This window comes from Cetorhinus maximus, chromosome X (assembly GCF_964194155.1).
Source record: "Cetorhinus maximus chromosome X, sCetMax3.hap1.1, whole genome shotgun sequence".
Classification (NCBI taxonomy): Eukaryota; Metazoa; Chordata; class Chondrichthyes; order Lamniformes; family Cetorhinidae; genus Cetorhinus; species Cetorhinus maximus.
In genome coordinates this window covers 4,565,868-4,583,589 of record NC_135917.1, presented here as the reverse complement: position 1 = coordinate 4,583,589, position 17,722 = coordinate 4,565,868, and the positions used below count along the sequence as shown (strand labels likewise).

At 41.6% G+C, this 17,722-nt stretch overlaps 1 protein-coding gene across 2 annotated transcripts in view; it reads right to left on the bottom strand.

Moving 5' to 3' along the window:
- Positions 1–1,057: 1,057 nt before the first annotated feature.
- The window catches only part of LOC144672680 (receptor tyrosine-protein kinase erbB-4-like), a 139,452-nt gene continuing 122,787 nt past the window's right edge, over positions 1,058–17,722 (bottom strand). For both annotated transcript variants that reach the window (XM_078534566.1, XM_078534568.1), the window contains exons 23-28: positions 13,266–13,412; positions 11,526–11,623; positions 10,535–10,696; positions 9,199–9,261; positions 6,555–6,840; positions 1,058–5,497 (exon numbers count right to left, since the gene is read on the bottom strand). In XM_078534566.1, the coding sequence (XP_078390692.1) occupies positions 5,205–5,497; positions 6,555–6,840; positions 9,199–9,261; positions 10,535–10,696; positions 11,526–11,623; positions 13,266–13,412 (1,049 nt within the window). In that variant the 3' untranslated portion in view covers positions 1,058–5,204. The remainder of the gene's footprint in view (positions 5,498–6,554; positions 6,841–9,198; positions 9,262–10,534; positions 10,697–11,525; positions 11,624–13,265; positions 13,413–17,722) is intronic.

The following is a 17,722-nucleotide window of genomic DNA, read 5'->3' as shown; positions in this document are numbered from 1 at the left end:
CAGGCTGTAAATCAACAATCAGAGATTAAGGGACAGAGAGAAGGCAGAAATAAAACACTGAAAAGCCCATTACTGCTTCCAGCCAATTAGAAAGTGGCAGAGCTCCCCTGGCAGCAAGACATCTGCCACCCTACTGATGATTAGGAAGGGAGTGTGGCACAAAGGAGAGAAGAGAAAAACTTAGGTCCTGAAGCGATACTATGGAAACTAGTGATTTATTTTACACGTTAACACGTCTTGTAAAATAGAAGAGGAAGGAATTCCAACTGTTGCATTAAGCATTCATACACTGTTATATCACGGTATAACTTCTAGACAATTGAGAATAGGGGATTAAATTAATAGCAAATGTTTACTTTGTGTTGCACACTCTGAATAAGAAACACCAGCAATTCAAACAGAATTTCACAGAATTGTAAAAGTATCTAGCACAGTCTGTACTTGGAATTACACAGTATGCACTGTCGATTTATATTTCTAGTAAAAACTGCACTGTTGGCATCACCATTGCAAACTCGGGCATAAATATCTGCATCACAGACACAGGCAGGTGAATTTTTCTGATCAGTAGTGTTGCTACAGCAAGCCCAGTTCAAGCAAGCAGGGGCCAGGAAATTGGGTGGCTACTGCATAGTCATAGGAACAGCAGTAGGCCATTCTGCCCCACAAGCCATTTCTGATCATGGTTAATCTATACCTTAATTCCAATTACCCACCTTTGATCCATATTCCTGGCTACCCTTACCCAACAAAAATAATCTGCGATCTCACTCTTGAAAATTTTAATTGTCCCCCAGCATCCACAGTCTTTATGGGGACAGCAGTGTTTTTGAGCTTTCTACTAACCTTTGTGAAGAATTGCATCCTGATGATCTCCCTGAATTGTTTGGCTCCCATATTAAGATTGTGCTCCCTAGTTCTGGATTCCCCCACCAAAAGAAAGTTTCTCTGTATCTGCCCTGTCGATTTCCTTCCTCATTATAAACGCCTCGATTAGATCAATCCCTCAACCTTCTAAACTCAAGGGAATAGAAGCCCTGTTTGTGTCGTTCGATTAGGCACTTTACAACCTTGCAGACTCAACATCAAGTTACAATTTCAGATTGACCACTGCTTCCATTTTTTTGGACAAGAGGTGCTGATAATGATTCTGTTATTTATTTAATCTCTCTTGTTTTTCCTCCTATCACAGACCTTCCCTTTTGTTCTTTCCTCTTTTCTCCTCTTCCTGCCTCTGTACTTGCTTAAAGCTGCTAACATATTCCAGTTCTGACAAAAGGTCATTGCCCTGAAACATTAGTTGTTTCTCTCACCTCAGATGCTGCCAAACTTGCTGAATCTATCCAGTTGTGTTCCAAGTTTAAGCAACCTGTCCTCATAATTTAACCCTTTAAACCCTATATAGTCGACTCGAAAGAAAAAAGGGGATCCTGGCATAGAGTAGACAAGGAAAAGGGCAAGAAAAATGTCAAACTGCCCTGCCTAACCTGTGCTGTGATTGTGTTTCTGGTGTGACCTTACACCTGTTTAATTCACTTCTATTCTGCAGAGTCAAACAAGAAGATTAGCAAGAATAAATACATGGACAAAACACACACACTTAACTAAAGTGGCTTTTAAGAGCTGTCATCTCAGAAAACTAGTACAGATTTTTTTTTAAAACAAATATTTATTTCAATTTCACACAAGGGGCTGAACACTCGAGAGTTTCCAACCAGTCCCTTAAGGTTGTATAAAAACAGCATTAAGTACACAATAGAAATTAAGAAACTATCCTTAAAGATGTACATAAGGAAGAGGTAATCTACCTGTCTCCCCATTTTACACAACAATCAATTTTTGTATTTAATACTCAGCAACTCATCATTCACAAACTCGTACTCTGAAAAAATCACTTCAATCCTGGTAGATCTTTAAAAAATGGAATATCAATTAAAAAGTTTATTTGATTGTTCTTCATTACAATCCACTTAATATATTAAGCATTGTAGTCTCAGAAAATGAAAATAAGTCACTCCTGTAGCTATTAGAACATGTTTGTGCACTTCAAGGCACAGTGGGTTTTAAGCAATCACAGAGTTAATTTGACATGAAACATCCCTTTTGAACATGTTACAAAACTATGAGCAATAGTGTAAAGGCACTCTTTTTCTATATAAAAAAAATTCTCCCCTCCATCCCCTGAAGGCACTGCCCAGTCCTGGGGCCCGGCTGCCCTTCAGTATTTCACTAAAGTAACCATTCTTCTTTTGAGAGTCCAAACAGTATGAGCATGTAATCAAAGCTGAGCTTAATTGCATCCACACCAGACAGCCACACACATCTTCCAGCAGGAAGCACTAGATAGTGATTAGGAATGGGAAGCCTGGCTGATTTCTTTTTTGTGCCCACTCACTGTCAATACTCACACAAGAAGGAAGGGACACTTGAGTGAGGTGCTAAGGGCTGCAAGCTCCTACTGAAACTGTCCCCTAAGCAACAGTCTGCATCCTCAGGGGAGGAAGGAGAGATTTTGCTCCCTCAACAGTTTGGTGGATAAAGGCACCTTCTGTTGATGGACTATGTCATGCAGCCCACAAAAGTCACACTTGATTCCTGAACTGTACTGAATTAGCTGATCTCAGCAAAGACAGCAGCAGCCCTGGGCAATAAAATGGATAAGGAAACATGCAGGTTTCTCACTGCTAATTGCTATTCAGTGATCTCTCTCCACCACTGCCTTGCTGGTGTTTGTGCAAGTAAGGCAGTCTAGGTGAGGATAGGATTAGGCAAGTGTGTGATTGTAGAATAGTCTGTCAATAATCATACCCATTAAGAATGGTCATTTGTGTGTGATTGTACCCTACAGCCTTAATAAAAGGGAAAATATGTGTAAAATTTGATTATGTAAGATACCTAGATAGGTACTAAATTTAAAAATGGCAACTGATCAGACCAGACCAGTGAATTTTGGTAGTAGTTTTTCCCTGTCAAATCACACCCAAAGGAGTCTGACACTAATTGGCTCGTATACTTGTCACTGCTGCTTCATTTGTGAAAGGCAAGAAAAGAACATACAATATAGAACATCATTCATGAAATCTACAAATCTCCATAACAGGTCCTTAGATCAATGCCTTGTGATCTTTAGTTCCCATCAGGGTTACTTGTTCAAACCACTGATCACACATCATTATCTTCAAGTATCCCAGCTCTGCATTTATATACATATAAAAATGTAGAATTTCTCTCACTACAGTTCATGATAATTATACAATGGTAGAGGATATTTGGTTGGTGGGTCTGGGGTGAGGAAGTGAGTGAGGCCTTTCCACAATATAATTTGGTGCCCTTCATTAATAGTTGCTCAGGAACACACTGCTCAAAAAGAAGATAAATTTGAGGAGCAAATAAGATTTCTTACCACTTATGATGAAACAAATATGGAATTCAGCATGAACTGTAGAATCACATCCATCACAAACATGCCCAACCCTATTAAAATCTTGAGATCAAAATAAGCTTTGAACATCCAAGATTTGGACTTCTAGCCTGCCAGTGATATGCCATGCAATGCAATGCAAACCTTTTGTTCTAGGCTTTTATTTTGTAGCCACTAAGGCTAATTTTTGGTTCAACAATGAAATCACCAACATTCTTACCAAATCTGGCACAGGGTCCTTTTGTTCCACTGGATTCTATAGGCCCACATCTCCATTCACTTTTATCGTCATTGATTTTGGAATTTTTAAAAAATTATTATTTTAACTGTGAAGTTCTTCTGAAACTTCCTTGAAAACACGACAGACTCCCACCTTCTACCAAGCATGGCCACCAAAGGCCCAGGCTGCTCCAGTAGGAATACAAACGACCCTTCCTGACTGATAATTTGAGTGCAGCCATTAGATGGAGGGTGGGGATGAGGGGACAGGCCCCTTTCCACTCACCACCCCCCCATCCGCCCCAAAATAATTTTTAACATGTGTTATATTCCCCCTCCAAGTTACAGAATTACCCCAATGATTTCCCCCACTTCCCAAACTCCCTATATGGCCTCTGCCTTAGATGATTGATAATCAAAGATTATGGAAAAAATATATACATTTCCGATCCGAACACTTTAAAACATAATAAACATTTGCAAAGATAATTACAGAAAAATAACATTGGTGCCCGATTTCCAGGCATTAACCTCTGATCACAATCCTTTAGCTGCCTTGAACAAGAAAACCGAACTGTTGTAACTCAGCACTGAGGCAAATGAACAGGCCAGTCAATGGCTTCTTTACTGGGTCTTGCAGAATTTTTTTCAATTTGAGCCTCGCAATCTTCATGTATCCCATGTGAGAGCTAATCTTGCGAAGGGCGAGGTAATTATACTTCATTCCGCCCACTTGAACACACTGACGGAATCAGTGATCCCTTTTCTGCCACAATAATGCCGTCATAGATGAACAGAGTGACCAGTGGTGGTTCTTCAGCTGGATAATGAACAATATACCATTGGAATCTATGGTCCAATGGCATTTGCCTGATCAGCCTCCTTGCCAAAGTCCCCTATCAATCAATTGGATGTGCCACAAGCAACTGCAGGTGAATGTTAAGGCCCAGGGGCATTTCCACGGGAGATACTTGGGTTGGCCTTCTGTGTTTTGTTATGAATCAACAGCACAGCGCAGAAAAATTTCTACTGAATGGGCAAGGCATGAAAGCATCCCCCTTCCCTCCTTAGCACTGCACATCAATGGCAAGAGATAGGAGTGCTCCACTCACTAACTAAAGGGGCTGGTTGGCCAGTTTTCTCCATGCTCTGTGAAGAGCGTACAACAAGGTGCAAGAAGACCATTCATTCGTGTGTTTGGCGGGTGTCTGGTTTACTCAACTCTCACGTCTCATGACTACAACAGAGCAACATTATTCCTGGACATTCACTGGTGCGTGTGAGAGAGAGAGAGAAAACAGACATTATGGGTGGGTGAATGGGTCAGCATCACAGTGCATCATGTACTGATCCAAACTAGATGGCATTACACACAAGGGACATCAGTAAAGCAGTCTCTCTCTCTAGCTAGAGTGTAAACTGTTCTGATTCAGAGATATAGGATCTACTATTCTCTTTCCTCTTCCCCCTCCCCCCTGCCACCCCACGTTCCAAAGTTCAGAAATCAACTTGTTTTGCTTGTTGGGTTGTTAGCCATCGAAATAGGATCCTGAAGTTGGTCCTCTTATGTCCTCTTTATTTCTGACTTTGCTGGGAGACTGCTATGCCAGTAGTCTGGATTATCAAAGGCATGAATGTCACCCCCAGTAACAAACACAGTACTATCATCCAGGTATTCAGGGTTCTGCACGACGCTCACACAGCCGTTGAGGTAGGCCCGTTTGTTCATATACTCATATTCTTGGTGATCACTTGGTTTTGAGTCAGATTCCTTTTGACTCTCGAGTGACTGGGTATTATTCACATCGCTGACTTTATTATTCAAGGGATCGACTTCATTGGCAGGCTTCAGACTCTCTGCAGGCACAACAGAAATACTTGTGAATCACTAGAAAAATGAGAGATGCTATGAGATTTTTTTTCCTGCTTCACTACTGTAAGGCCCTGACTTGTGCTGGCATTCAGTTCCTTGAACCATGACTATCCCACTAGAGTGGCATCGCAACCAAGCATTATTGTGTCCCCATTTGATGTCCACATGCTGGTGTTTCCAGAAGTCATTGCTGGATAATACTGAGGAGTGGAAGTCGTGTCTGATTTCTCTCCTCAATTAGAGCCCCAGGACAAACCAGATAACTCAGGACAGGTCACGGACTGAAACTAGAACTTTCCCTGGTTTTATATCTCAGTACTAAATCAGACATTGCATTTACCTTCTGTAGTATTTTGGGGGGGGGTGGGGGAAACGAGATAATAATTCTCCATATTAAGTGGAGAAAGTATAGACTGTGACCTACAATTAAGCAGAAGAACAAGATTGCAATTTATATAGCACCTTATCACATCTTCAAAGCACTCCCCCAACCCATGAATTACTTCTGAATTACAGCCACACTTGTTATCCAGGGAACTACAAGAGCCAATCATGTACAGCACAATCCCACCATCAGGAAATTATATAAACAACCAGTTAACCTGCTCCTGGCTGTGTTGCTTGATGGAGAAATGTTGGCCAAGACATTAAGTAGGCTCCCTGCTCTTCCAAATAGTGCTGTGGGATTTTTAAGGTCCACCGGAAGAAGTCGGTGAGGCTTTGGTTTAATATCTCTTCCTAAAGCTGCATATCCTGACAATGCAGCACTCCCTCAGTATCGAGGTACTGCATTAGATTGTCAGCTAAGGTTATATGCTCAGGTCCTGGAGTGACATTCAAACCCACAAATTGCTGGTTTAGGTGAGAAATCTACCACTGATCCTAATTGTTATGTAAATTACACCAAATTCAATGGGACACTTTAGTTCCTCTTAATAGAGCAAGTCTTACTGTTTGCAGTATTCTTGAAAAATAGCACTCTCTTACTTTTGTGGTCAAAACGCAACTGTAGTCCTCAAAGAGTGTACATTTAATACTTACCAGCTGTAGAGCTTCTTTGTTCTGGCATCACATAGCCATTAATGTCCACCTCTGCTTCATCAGATGGGGAAATCATCATGTTTGTGCCATTGGAGAAACGTGCACTGCTGTCCCTCGAGCGGTGGCCACGGAGCTGGGGCGTTCCGTTCAAAGATATATCTTCGTATAGATCAAGCGAGGATGCTGTACCTCGGCCTTCCGAAGACTCTGAGATAGTTCGAGTCGTGGACTCATTCCGTATCCTTAGAGAGCGCTTTGATCCCAGATCTCCATTCTTCATCCCAGTCTAACAAATGAAAAGGTCACTTTGTTATATCTCACTGAATCTGGGAAAGTACACATTCTTCCTCATTTTGGGTTAATGAAGAACCTTATTGTAGGGTAACTGCCTACTCCATGAGTCCCAGGTCATTTTTCTCTACTTATTGGATTTCATTGTTGCTCTCTCAAAACTTCAGTTTCAGCTACTAAACAGTGAATTGGATACTGGTCAAGGAGATGTATTTACAGACCATTATAGGCCTTTTTTAAAACATGTGTAGTAGATGTCCCTGTTTTTCTTTTCAAAGTAATATTCTCTCTTTCATACTCTCTCTCTCATATACAGTTCTCCTTGAACTATTAGACAATCTGCTCACACACCTCCACTAGGTTATGCTTTAAGCACATGTTCAGGATCATTTTCTGTGCTCCTGTTGCAGAACTTCATAAGGGCAGCGCATACTGGGCAGTGTGCCCAATTCATAGCCCAAAGAATTCCCTGATCAAATGAAATGGAGAATCATTCAGGTCACAAATCAGGAGCACTGGTCCTTCATGAGTAAATTCTTGATATGCGTCTCAGTTGCCTGAAACTCTACAATGAGTGCACAAACTCAAACATGTCCTCTTTATTTTTAACACTGCTGGTGGGAGGTCTCAGGACAACTTCTTGGGGCAATGTGCAGACAGTCTACTCTGCATCTAAGGCTGTAGAAGTGCTGCTGAGGTCCCTCCACACTTGTACTCTAGAATAGCCTTGTACACCCAATAAAATGCAAGTCTAAGATTCTGCTATCGGGAAGGTGGGACAAGTTCAATCAAATAAACGGGAGCAAGTCCCAAGGGGTGATGGCCTGATCTTGTGCCATGATTCAAGTGAATAGTTCTTTCTGGTACTGCATATTTTTCACCTGTTTCACCTACCACCACTAAATATAGGAAAAAGAATTTACTCAAAAAAAATTAGATGACTGCTTAGTGCTTGCTACTGATACTAGTTAACAATTATAATAGCTATACTAAATATTCAAATCATTAGGGATCTAAAGGTCATACGAACAAGGAGCAGAAGTAGGCCATTCAGCCCCTCGAGCCTGCTCCACCATTTGATAAGAAAATGGCTGACCTGATAGTAACCTGAAATCTGCATCCCACCTACTGCCAATAACCTATCACCTCCTTGCTTAGTAAGGATCTATACACCTCTGCCTTAAAAATATTCAAAGACTCTGCTTCCACCACCTTCTCAGGAAGAGAGTTCCAAAGACTCTCAACCCTCTGGGTGAAAAAATTTCGCTTCATCTCTGTTTTAAATGGGCGACCCCTTATTTTTAAACAGTGACACCTAGTTCTAGATTCTCCCACAAGAGGAAACATCCTGTCCACATCCACCCTGTCAAGACCACTCATATTCCTATATGTTTCAATCAAGTCGCATCTTACTCTTCTAAACTCCAGTGGATACAAGCCTAGCCTGTCCAACCCTTCCTCATAAGACAACCCACCCATTCCAGGTATTAGTCTGGTAAACCTTCTCTGGACTTCCAACACATTTACATCCTTCCTTAAATAAGGTGACCAATACTGTACACAGTACTCCAAATGTGGCCTCGCCAATGCCCTGTACAACTGAAGCATAACCTCCCTACTTTTGTATTCAATTCCCCTCGCAATAAATGATAACATTCTAGTAGCTTTCCTAATTACTTGCATACTAGCCTTTTGTGATTCATGCACTAGGACACCCAGATCCCTCTGCACCTCAGAGCTCTGCAATCTCTCACCATTTAGATAATATGCTTCTCTTTTATTCTTCCTGCCAAAATAGACAATTTCACAATTTCCCACATTAAACTTCATCTGCCAGATCTTTGCCCACTCACTTAACCTATCTATATCTGTTTGTAGCCTCCTTATGTCCTCTTCACAACTTACTTTCCTACCTATCTTTGTGTCCTCAGCAAATTTGGCAACCATCCCTTCAATTTCTTCATCCAAGTCATTTATATAAATTGTAAACAGTTGAGGTTCCAGCACTGATCCCTGTGGCACGCCATTCGTTACATCGTGCCAACCTGAAAAAGACCCATTTATGCCTACTCTCTGCTTCCTGTTAGCCAGCCAATCTTCTTTCCATGCCAATATAATACCCACTACACCACGAGCTTTTATTTTCTGCAATAACCTTTGATATGGCACTTTATCAAATGCCTCCTGGAAAGACATCCAGACATGTCCATTAAAATAATAAGATTAAGAATATTCCGCAAGATCTTAATTATTTTTGAGAGATGTTGAATTTGATGGTTTGTTTGTATGAACAAGAAATGACACTTTTAGCACTGTTCGCAGACATTCCGAATAAACCTCTTCATGTGTTTACCTGTCGAGAGCCATCTGGACCAATTCTATTCATTGGCATATACCCTGCTGGCAAACTGTTGCTCTGCAAAAAGAAATGGAAAAAAATTTGATGTGGCACTTGTTAACAAGAGCTGTGCAGTCAGTCATTAACCAACACTCAGGCCTTGGGATATTAGCATACAAACTCTGCTTTGAAATTTCTCTGTTTCTTATCAGAGGAAAATTTGCAGGGAAAGGTACTTTAGATCAACGCCTTCAGGATTTATATACAACTCATCCCAGGTATAATTTTAGGGCTAGGGTCACAACCAGTTCAGTTTTGGAATAGCCAACCATCCATTAATACTAAAGGCATCAACTCTTGCTTTAGTACAGATCCACTGGCATTGGGCAATCTTCTCAAGTGGCCAGTTCGTCACATACTGGCCAAGATTGTTAGTAGGCAATTTGACCACAGAGGAAGGAAAATCCAACATAGCTGAACCTAATGTCACTCAATATTCACACACACACATACTTATCAGCAGGGGGCCATTGGATTGTGACCAGGAGCAGAAACCCTGGCTGATTTTTTTCTCTCCCAAGCCCATGGATGCTAAGCCCCTACTGCTACCCCAGCTGAGATCATCCAACTTGGGTGTCAAATCTAGGATTTTGCTGGTCTACATCAGATAGTTCAGTTACCCACTGAACTATCCAGAAATCCGCTGTTTCTTTCCTATCATCACACTGAAACGTGACCGGAGGGATCAGGCTTCCAGCTCTGCACATTGTAACTTGTTGATGCAAAGGATCAACATGGAGTGACTTATCCTCAAATTTGCTTTAGATGCTTTTACAATGCTGCTCATTTAGTTCTGACTCTGGGAAACAAGTGTTCAGGAGCTGGCTCCCTGTGTTTACGCTGTTAAATCTGGTCCCCCTATTCCGGTAGCAGCTGTACACTTGGCTTTTGGTGAGTCTTTGAATCTATCACTGGTTTCACTGGTATAAACATCAGGAGCCAGCTGACGGAAGCTGGTTTGCCGGAATCAAAATGAAAACACCAGCGTGGAATGGCTTCTCCCTTCCTGTAAGGAGTCTTCTCTACTCTTTTCTTCTCTTGCCATACTTCCTTTGTGTTGCATCAACTGGCAGGAAGTGCATTTGGTTCCTTGTTCTCCACTTACTGGCTTGACTATGAACCAAGAAAAGTCCTCTCATATGAAATGATCTGAGTGATGTGCAGAGATTCAAACCACAGGAAACACTCAACAGTTTAAGCTGCCTTGTGACATCAATGTTTAGGGCAGGTGAAAGGACCAACTGCCCAAAATTGCCTCAAATTCCTTGGTTTTTATTAGCTCATTTCATACCCTGCTGGATTCAATCCTCGATCTGAATTCGGCAGATGTTGGGCTATCCACCACGGTTGCCATCAAATCCTCATCAAGGTCATCATAATCCACTAAGTCTTCCTCATACTCATGCAGAATCCTTTGTTCACCAACATGTGTGTTGTTGGCCCGGTCATCACCCTGAGGAAAGGTACAGAAAGGTTCAGGAAACAGCTGGTGTGTTAGGAGAGGCACAGGGTCAAATGGCCAAAGACGCTGTTAAACCATCAGAATACAAGCAACGGTTTACCGTTAGGAGGCAATCCTGCACTAACCAACTCTCTTCAGCCTGAATCAAAATCCTGAAGGAACCAAAGCAATCTGCAACACTTGTGACATGTAATATTATTCTTATAAAGGCTCAAAACAGCTCATCAGTATGCCTTTAGTTACCGTCTGTGCGGTAACTGTGTCTGTAAGAGATTAAAATTTATTTTGAACCTTGAGCTGCAATCTCCTCCAGTTCTATAACCACCTCTAAACTTACCATCCTTTAAACACTAACCTCCTGTCTCGAGAATCCCCCATTCCTATTCACCCTACCATTGGTGGCCATGCCTTTAGCTGCCTAAGTCCTTTGCTCTCAAATTTCCTTCACCTCCTTCAAACCCATCTCTTTGGCCAAGTTGTGGTCACCTGTCCTTATATCTCCTTCCTTGGCTCACATTTTTTTTGGCAATATTTTTGATTGCATGATGGGGCATTTTTCTACATTTAAGGCTCCATCTAAACATTGGGAAGACTGACCAAGCCATTGTCATTGATCCCCGTCACAAATTTTGTTCCCTAGCCATGACTCCATCCCTCTTCACAGCAACTGTCTGGGGCTGAACCAGACTGTGCTGTAAGTTCCATGTAATTCTAAGAAATAATTCTATTTTCAGAGCTCCTCAAATACAACATAAGAGTTAGCTGACAGAATGTTGGAGAATTTGTTTCAACATTTTCAAGAGACTTAGCAAAAACAAACCTCAATAACTAGATATCTGGCTGGATCGCGAGCCATTCTGGAAAATTCTGCACCAAGCTCTTTGAACGTTGGACGACTGTCCTCGTCAATCATCCAGCCTGATTTAGAAAAATGAAGAAAATCACATTTGTTGCACCTTATTTCTTTATTAAGGGAGAAAATCAGGAGCAAGGGAAGCTGAGAGAGGAGCAGGCCCTGGAAAATCAATAATAAAAACAAAGTGCTGGAAAAACTCAACAGGTCTGGCAGCATCTGTGGAGAGAGAAACAGAGTTAACGCTTCAAGTCCAATATGACTCTTCTTCAAAACTGAAAATTCAATTCTCACTTGTGATTAATTAAGGAACAATCTGAAGTGCAGGTGTCCAAAACACTGGGGTCCAATGAGAAAAGGAAAAGCAGGACAAACAACAATCAGAAACAGTGTTTTAATGAGGCAGCATGGAATTTTATTAGGCTTAAAAGCTTGTCTTAATCCATGTCAAATTTTCCATCACGGCTGTTGACGTGAGAATGGGATGAGCAGTGATCCTCTTCATAATGAGTTAGTCTGCCGTCCTAACTGTCTCAGCTCATGTGTGAAGAATAATCATTTGGATAATACATTAGAGGGCTTTTGCTGCCTTTGTAACTGCACACGCACAAAATACACATCATCATGGTGAACCTTTTCTACTCTCTCTCATTACAACCCACAATACCACCCAGAATACAACAGCTCGTCCTGAAGCCTACCTCCTAACCTTTTCAGGATAATTTTATTTCTTGATTTTGTTGTTGCTGTTTGAACATGAATGTCGTTTTAACTGGATGGGGTTAGCGGAATAAAATTATTCATTTAATATTCAACTATAATATATTCTTTGCAACCTAAATGCACATTTCAAAATCTACAAGCCTTGGTTCTATATGTTCTGATACAGTCTCTTTTCATAAGTCGCTACAATATGACATTATACTCCGTAGGCAACTTCCCTTTTAAGAATGTGCCCATTAATTTTATTCTCTCCACTCCATATCAATGTAATTTCTAAATAATAATTCCCACTCTGTTTCTCCCAATGTCACTTGTCAACTTGCCTTCCTTGCTTTTTGTGTGTGAGAAATACTTAAGTCCAGATCTTCTACTTTTCACTACCTATCTTGAACAGATTTGGACAGGGAGTTGTTGCGTAGAATCTGCTGCCATTCCTGTGATTTTCCAGGCATTAATGGCCGATGTCGAAAATGTCCACCCATATTTGGATGGGTGTGTGCAAGGGATTGGTTACTAGAAATAAATCATCTTGACATAGTTCCTATCAGTAATACCTTGGCAAGGCTGGACATCAGGAATAATGTTGGGTTCCTGGCATCCAGTGCTGCTAAGACAACAGAGTGGTGTGAAAATTTAAATTAAATAGGGTAATTGGATTACTTGCCTCCTTTGAGCAATAAAACTGGAAGCAGATGAATAATTGGATTAAAATGACTACTTTCTGTAAGATGATCTGTTCCAGCATTTTTTACTTTGGAACAACTTATATTGTATTGCAAAACGGTGTCAGTATATTTAATTGCACTTCATTAACTAATAGGGAGATCAGTGGGAATTGAACTGTCTAAATCCCAATGTGCTGTACAAGGGTTGTCACTTATTTACATCCAATTGTCTGGTCTTCACTCTCTGATAATTAAATAGAAAGTTCTATAATCTATCCTCCCAAGTTGATTTCAAAGTTATTTTTAATCACATACTTACATTTTACCATGACCATGTAGACATCAACAGTGCAGATCTGAGGCTGTGGCAGGCGTTCACCTTTCTCCAAGAGACCAGGGATTTCACGAACAGCAATTCCCTCATATGGTTTACTACCAAATGTCATCAGCTCCCAAACAGTGACACCTGCAAAGAACACACAATATTTCAAAGCTGGGAACCAGTTAGAAATCAGTTAAAGGATCGATAAACATCAGTTACCTTCTATTTATTGTACAAGTATAGGCAATGGAACTCAAAGTCACTTCCAGAGCATTGTGCTTAAAGCTGGAAATACAAGCTGAGAAATTGCTGTTGATGCAATTGAAAGATTAACTTGAGAATTACTTTAGGCTTTTGAGGGTTTCAAAGGAAGCTGCTTTACATGGAGTTTTCCTAATTTTAGTAGGTGCACTAAAACATGCGGTTTGATGCCTGCACAATGGGTCAGACAGGCTGTGAACTCCAATTAAAAGCCATTCAAACAGCTGAAATTGTGATGGAGAGGCCAGGGCAGCTGTTAGTAAAGCAATGATGCTGAGGAATTGAGGGCCACAAAAAGCCAGGTTTACCAAACAGGTGCTGGAGGCCCGAATGGAAAGAGGCAAGGAGGGGAGGCATTGTACGGGACTGATGCCATTTCCTTCCCCTGTCCCCGGGTACCACAGACATGGGGGAAGGTAGGAGAAAGTATGAATGCAGCAGCTGGGGCCCACAGGAGCTGGAAAAAGACCAGCAAAAAGATGTCAGAGTCGAAGAAATGTCCTACAGGAAGCCACCAATACTTCTCTACGTGATAGGGAATGGACCTGAACAGAAGCAGCCGTCTCCTTGAATACTGGAAGATGCTAAGCAGTTGGATTAGGTTGTTTTGATACTGTCCAGCCACCATAAAAGCAGGGCAAAAATGCTTTGTCTGAATGGGAACACTTAGGATGTTTGTTAGACTCTCAATTAGGAATTGTATAAGGGGACATGTGTGCACAGCAAAAGTTCTTAATGGTGCTTCACATATCCTCAATTTGTAGCTTGCAGTGTGCCTCTAAGGGGCACCTATACACCTTTGTGTACTTTTCATACGCAGGTACTATTAATATCTCTAGTATTGATCTGCTTGCAGGACAGGATAGCTTTCATTACGGACAGGAGAGACAGTTCAAACTGCACTGATTTCCTCTTACCACCTGTCCGTAAGCAAAAGATGTTTGAATTAGCTTTTAAAGATTAAGTGGTGGCGTGTTTTTCCAACCTCTCGGATTTTGTGATCCAATTTTACGATCAATCAACAGCAAACTCGAGTTAGGATTAACTCAGAAGGTTAGTTTATTTTACAAGTTCAAAACCTGTGAAAGGAGGGTCTGCAACGTCCCCCTCTGCACATTCACATAGTAAAAGGAGGGATAGAGAAAAGGAGTTTTACAGTACAAGGACCAAAGAAAAATGAATATTGGTTCACGTGAGTTCCAGATTCCAAAGTCAGAGTCCAATGAGGAATTCTTTCACGTAAGCATTTGAGTTCGGCTGGCTGAATTCCAACGTTGTAGGATTTCCTTTTCCTTTGGGACTGATGTCGCAAGATGAGGCAGGCACGCAGAGATTGAGTCAGTTTTATAGGCAATGGTACGAAATCCTCCAGCAGAGCCAGGTTAGATGGGTAGGTTGTTCTGCCTAGAGGAGCCCGTTTCTTTGTATCTTACCAGTTGGATGTAAAGCAGCAGACTGACTGTGAAAACCAAAGATGTAATTTTAAACTGTCCAGAAGGCCAGAGGCTTGGGGTCACATGACCCTCCTTCTCCATAATGACTTCAAAAAGGGCGTTTATCCATCGTGTGGAATTGGCTTCAGTTTCGGGACTGATGTCTGTCATTAGTTGTTGAAAGGGGAGCCGCTTATGTTGAGGGTCTGGCATTTGGGAAGCCATTTTCTCAGCAGACCCACTGACTCCACTAGCAAGGTTGGCTTATCAAATGCAAATCACATCTCTGTAGTTCTCTTTGCAATTGGTTTGAACAGTCCCAGGTGTGGTGTTAGTCTGTTAGTAGCTCTCTAGGCGTAACAAGGTGTGACATTCCAGAAATTGAGAAAATAATTCTTTTGTCCTTGAAACTCCTGGGGTTAGCTCCCAGACAGAGGGTCAACCCCATGATCAGGTGACTTGTAGCAGCCATCTTAATTTTCTTTGTTCAGCAGAAAAAGTCCAGTTTAAAATAAAAATAGCAATAAGGATAAAATCTTTAAATATATAGTGGTGGGTTTCTTTCCGTGTCGTAGGAACCCAACACTTTTAATAGGAGAGAACACACCCACGTACGCACTTGCTGGTCCCAAGCAACTTAAGCAGTTGATTGTTTTCGAGGAGGCCACCCTGGAATCAATTGGCTGGGTGGGGACATCGAGGGAGTGGGGGATGACAAGGGCCGGTTTAATCCGTCAGTTCATAGCCAGCACCATAATACTCACGTCCTCTAATGCTCACACAGACAGACGCTCAACTGCAATGAAAGTTGCTCTTAAAGGTGATTATCGCAGGCTGCGTTGTGACATTTTTGTTCACTTGTGTATATCCCTGAAACTGAGAGAGATGACAGCCACAGCTGGTATACCCGAACAAGCCGGCACCTTTCAAAACCATCAGCACCATCTCTGGCAAGCAGAAACATAGCTGCACAGATCCCAGAGGATGTAGGAGCAAGGTCCAATCCAGGGCCACATCCAGCCTATTAAGCACTATGGAGAGTCCAGGTGCCAAAAAGCAGGCTGGACAAGTCAGCCACAACAGCACCAGGCTTGGCAGAATCAGATACAGGGCCATCGTGGTGCACAGCACAAGGAGTCTCAAGACATAGGTTGTCAGTGCAGTCAGTCAGCACACTTACGCCTTTCACAAAGAACCGCTTAGGAGTAGTAGGTTCAATCACTTCAGAAACAAAGTGCAAGCACTGAAGTAAATCACATTCACACATCACACAATGGTGAAATAAATGCACAACAATGGATTTGAACATTGTGCTTATATTTATTTGTAATTTGTTTAGAATGATGACAAAAGTCCAGCAAAAGATGGGAATAGATGTTAAATGAGGAACCGTGCAGGACAGTGTTAAAGGTGGTGGTTTGGGCACAGTTACTTTGCAAATGCAGGCTGTAGATTTAGGAAATGACACACACTAGAATCCATCTTGAATTAGTGCCAGAAGCACCAGCTTTACTTGCTGCATTGATGGGTTGACATCAAATTAATTATCACTTGCATGCTCTTGCTCTTCCATGGCTTTGCCATATTATTCTTCAATCTGTATAGCAAGCTCTTTTTACAGGGGGAAGTAAAGAAACATATTACCAGACAACACTTGTTCAGAAAACCCCAGGTGGGAGAGGGTAGTAAAGACACAGACCAATCGAAGTCTCTGAAGCCCTGCTTTAAGATCCCAGTGATTTTTTCTGATGATGATTCTGATTGTAACATGAGAATTTTTGTACTGATGTACAGCTTTTGCATTTGTTGGTGCAATGCTGTCTCGCAGAAGCCATCCTTCCTTTTCTCTTTCCCCTTCAAGTAAGGTTCCACGGATGATGGCAATAAAATGAAGGAATCAGGACAACATCTTGGGAAGCAAGCATTTATCTGCTGACTATATTGGTGGTCACGTACCAGTTGCATATTATGAAGTGATGGGATTTTTTTTTCCTCAAAGCACAGCATTGTGCACAGGGACCTGAATAATAACACTGGTAGAACTGATGACTCTGGGAAAGCCAGCAGCCCAGTAAAATGAGAATAGCCCATCACATTGCTGCTTATGGGTCAATAGTGAATGTGATAAAGTTGCTGGGCCCTGCTGAATAATGTATCCATGACCTCCTGTCACAGCATTGAGGAAGCAGATGGCAAGTGCTAAACACTCACTAAATTACTGATCAATAATGCTCCAAAATCACAGTGTTTGATTTAATGCCAACAGCAATTTCCAGCCTATATTTCCCTCTTCATCCACATATCTTGTCCAGTATCGGTTGTCAACCTGTTCCTAGCCATTTGACTGTACCAGTCTACTGTCAGATCCCAAAAAGTGCACAACTGTGCTCCAGATAACTGGACCTTCAGTTTTGCCTCAGTATTTCCCTGTAGGACACACCCGGTTTCTACTCCATGCCTTCCCTGAATACTGACATCAGGAAGAAGCCATTGAGAATCTCAATGGTAGGCATAAAGGCACACTTAAACTGGATGTGTCAACCATGTATGGCTGGCATCTAGCAACATTTTCCAACCTGTAGGTTATCTGATAACCAATGACACTACCTGACACTACACAGAGGAATTCAGTCAAAAATGCTCCCCCTCACCAAGATGGAACTGAAGTAAAAAAAGACTAAGTCACATTTGTTGGTCAATGGAGAGTTTAGTTCTCTGAGAAAACAGTCATTCACAGAAATATAGAAAGTCTGCAGTCTG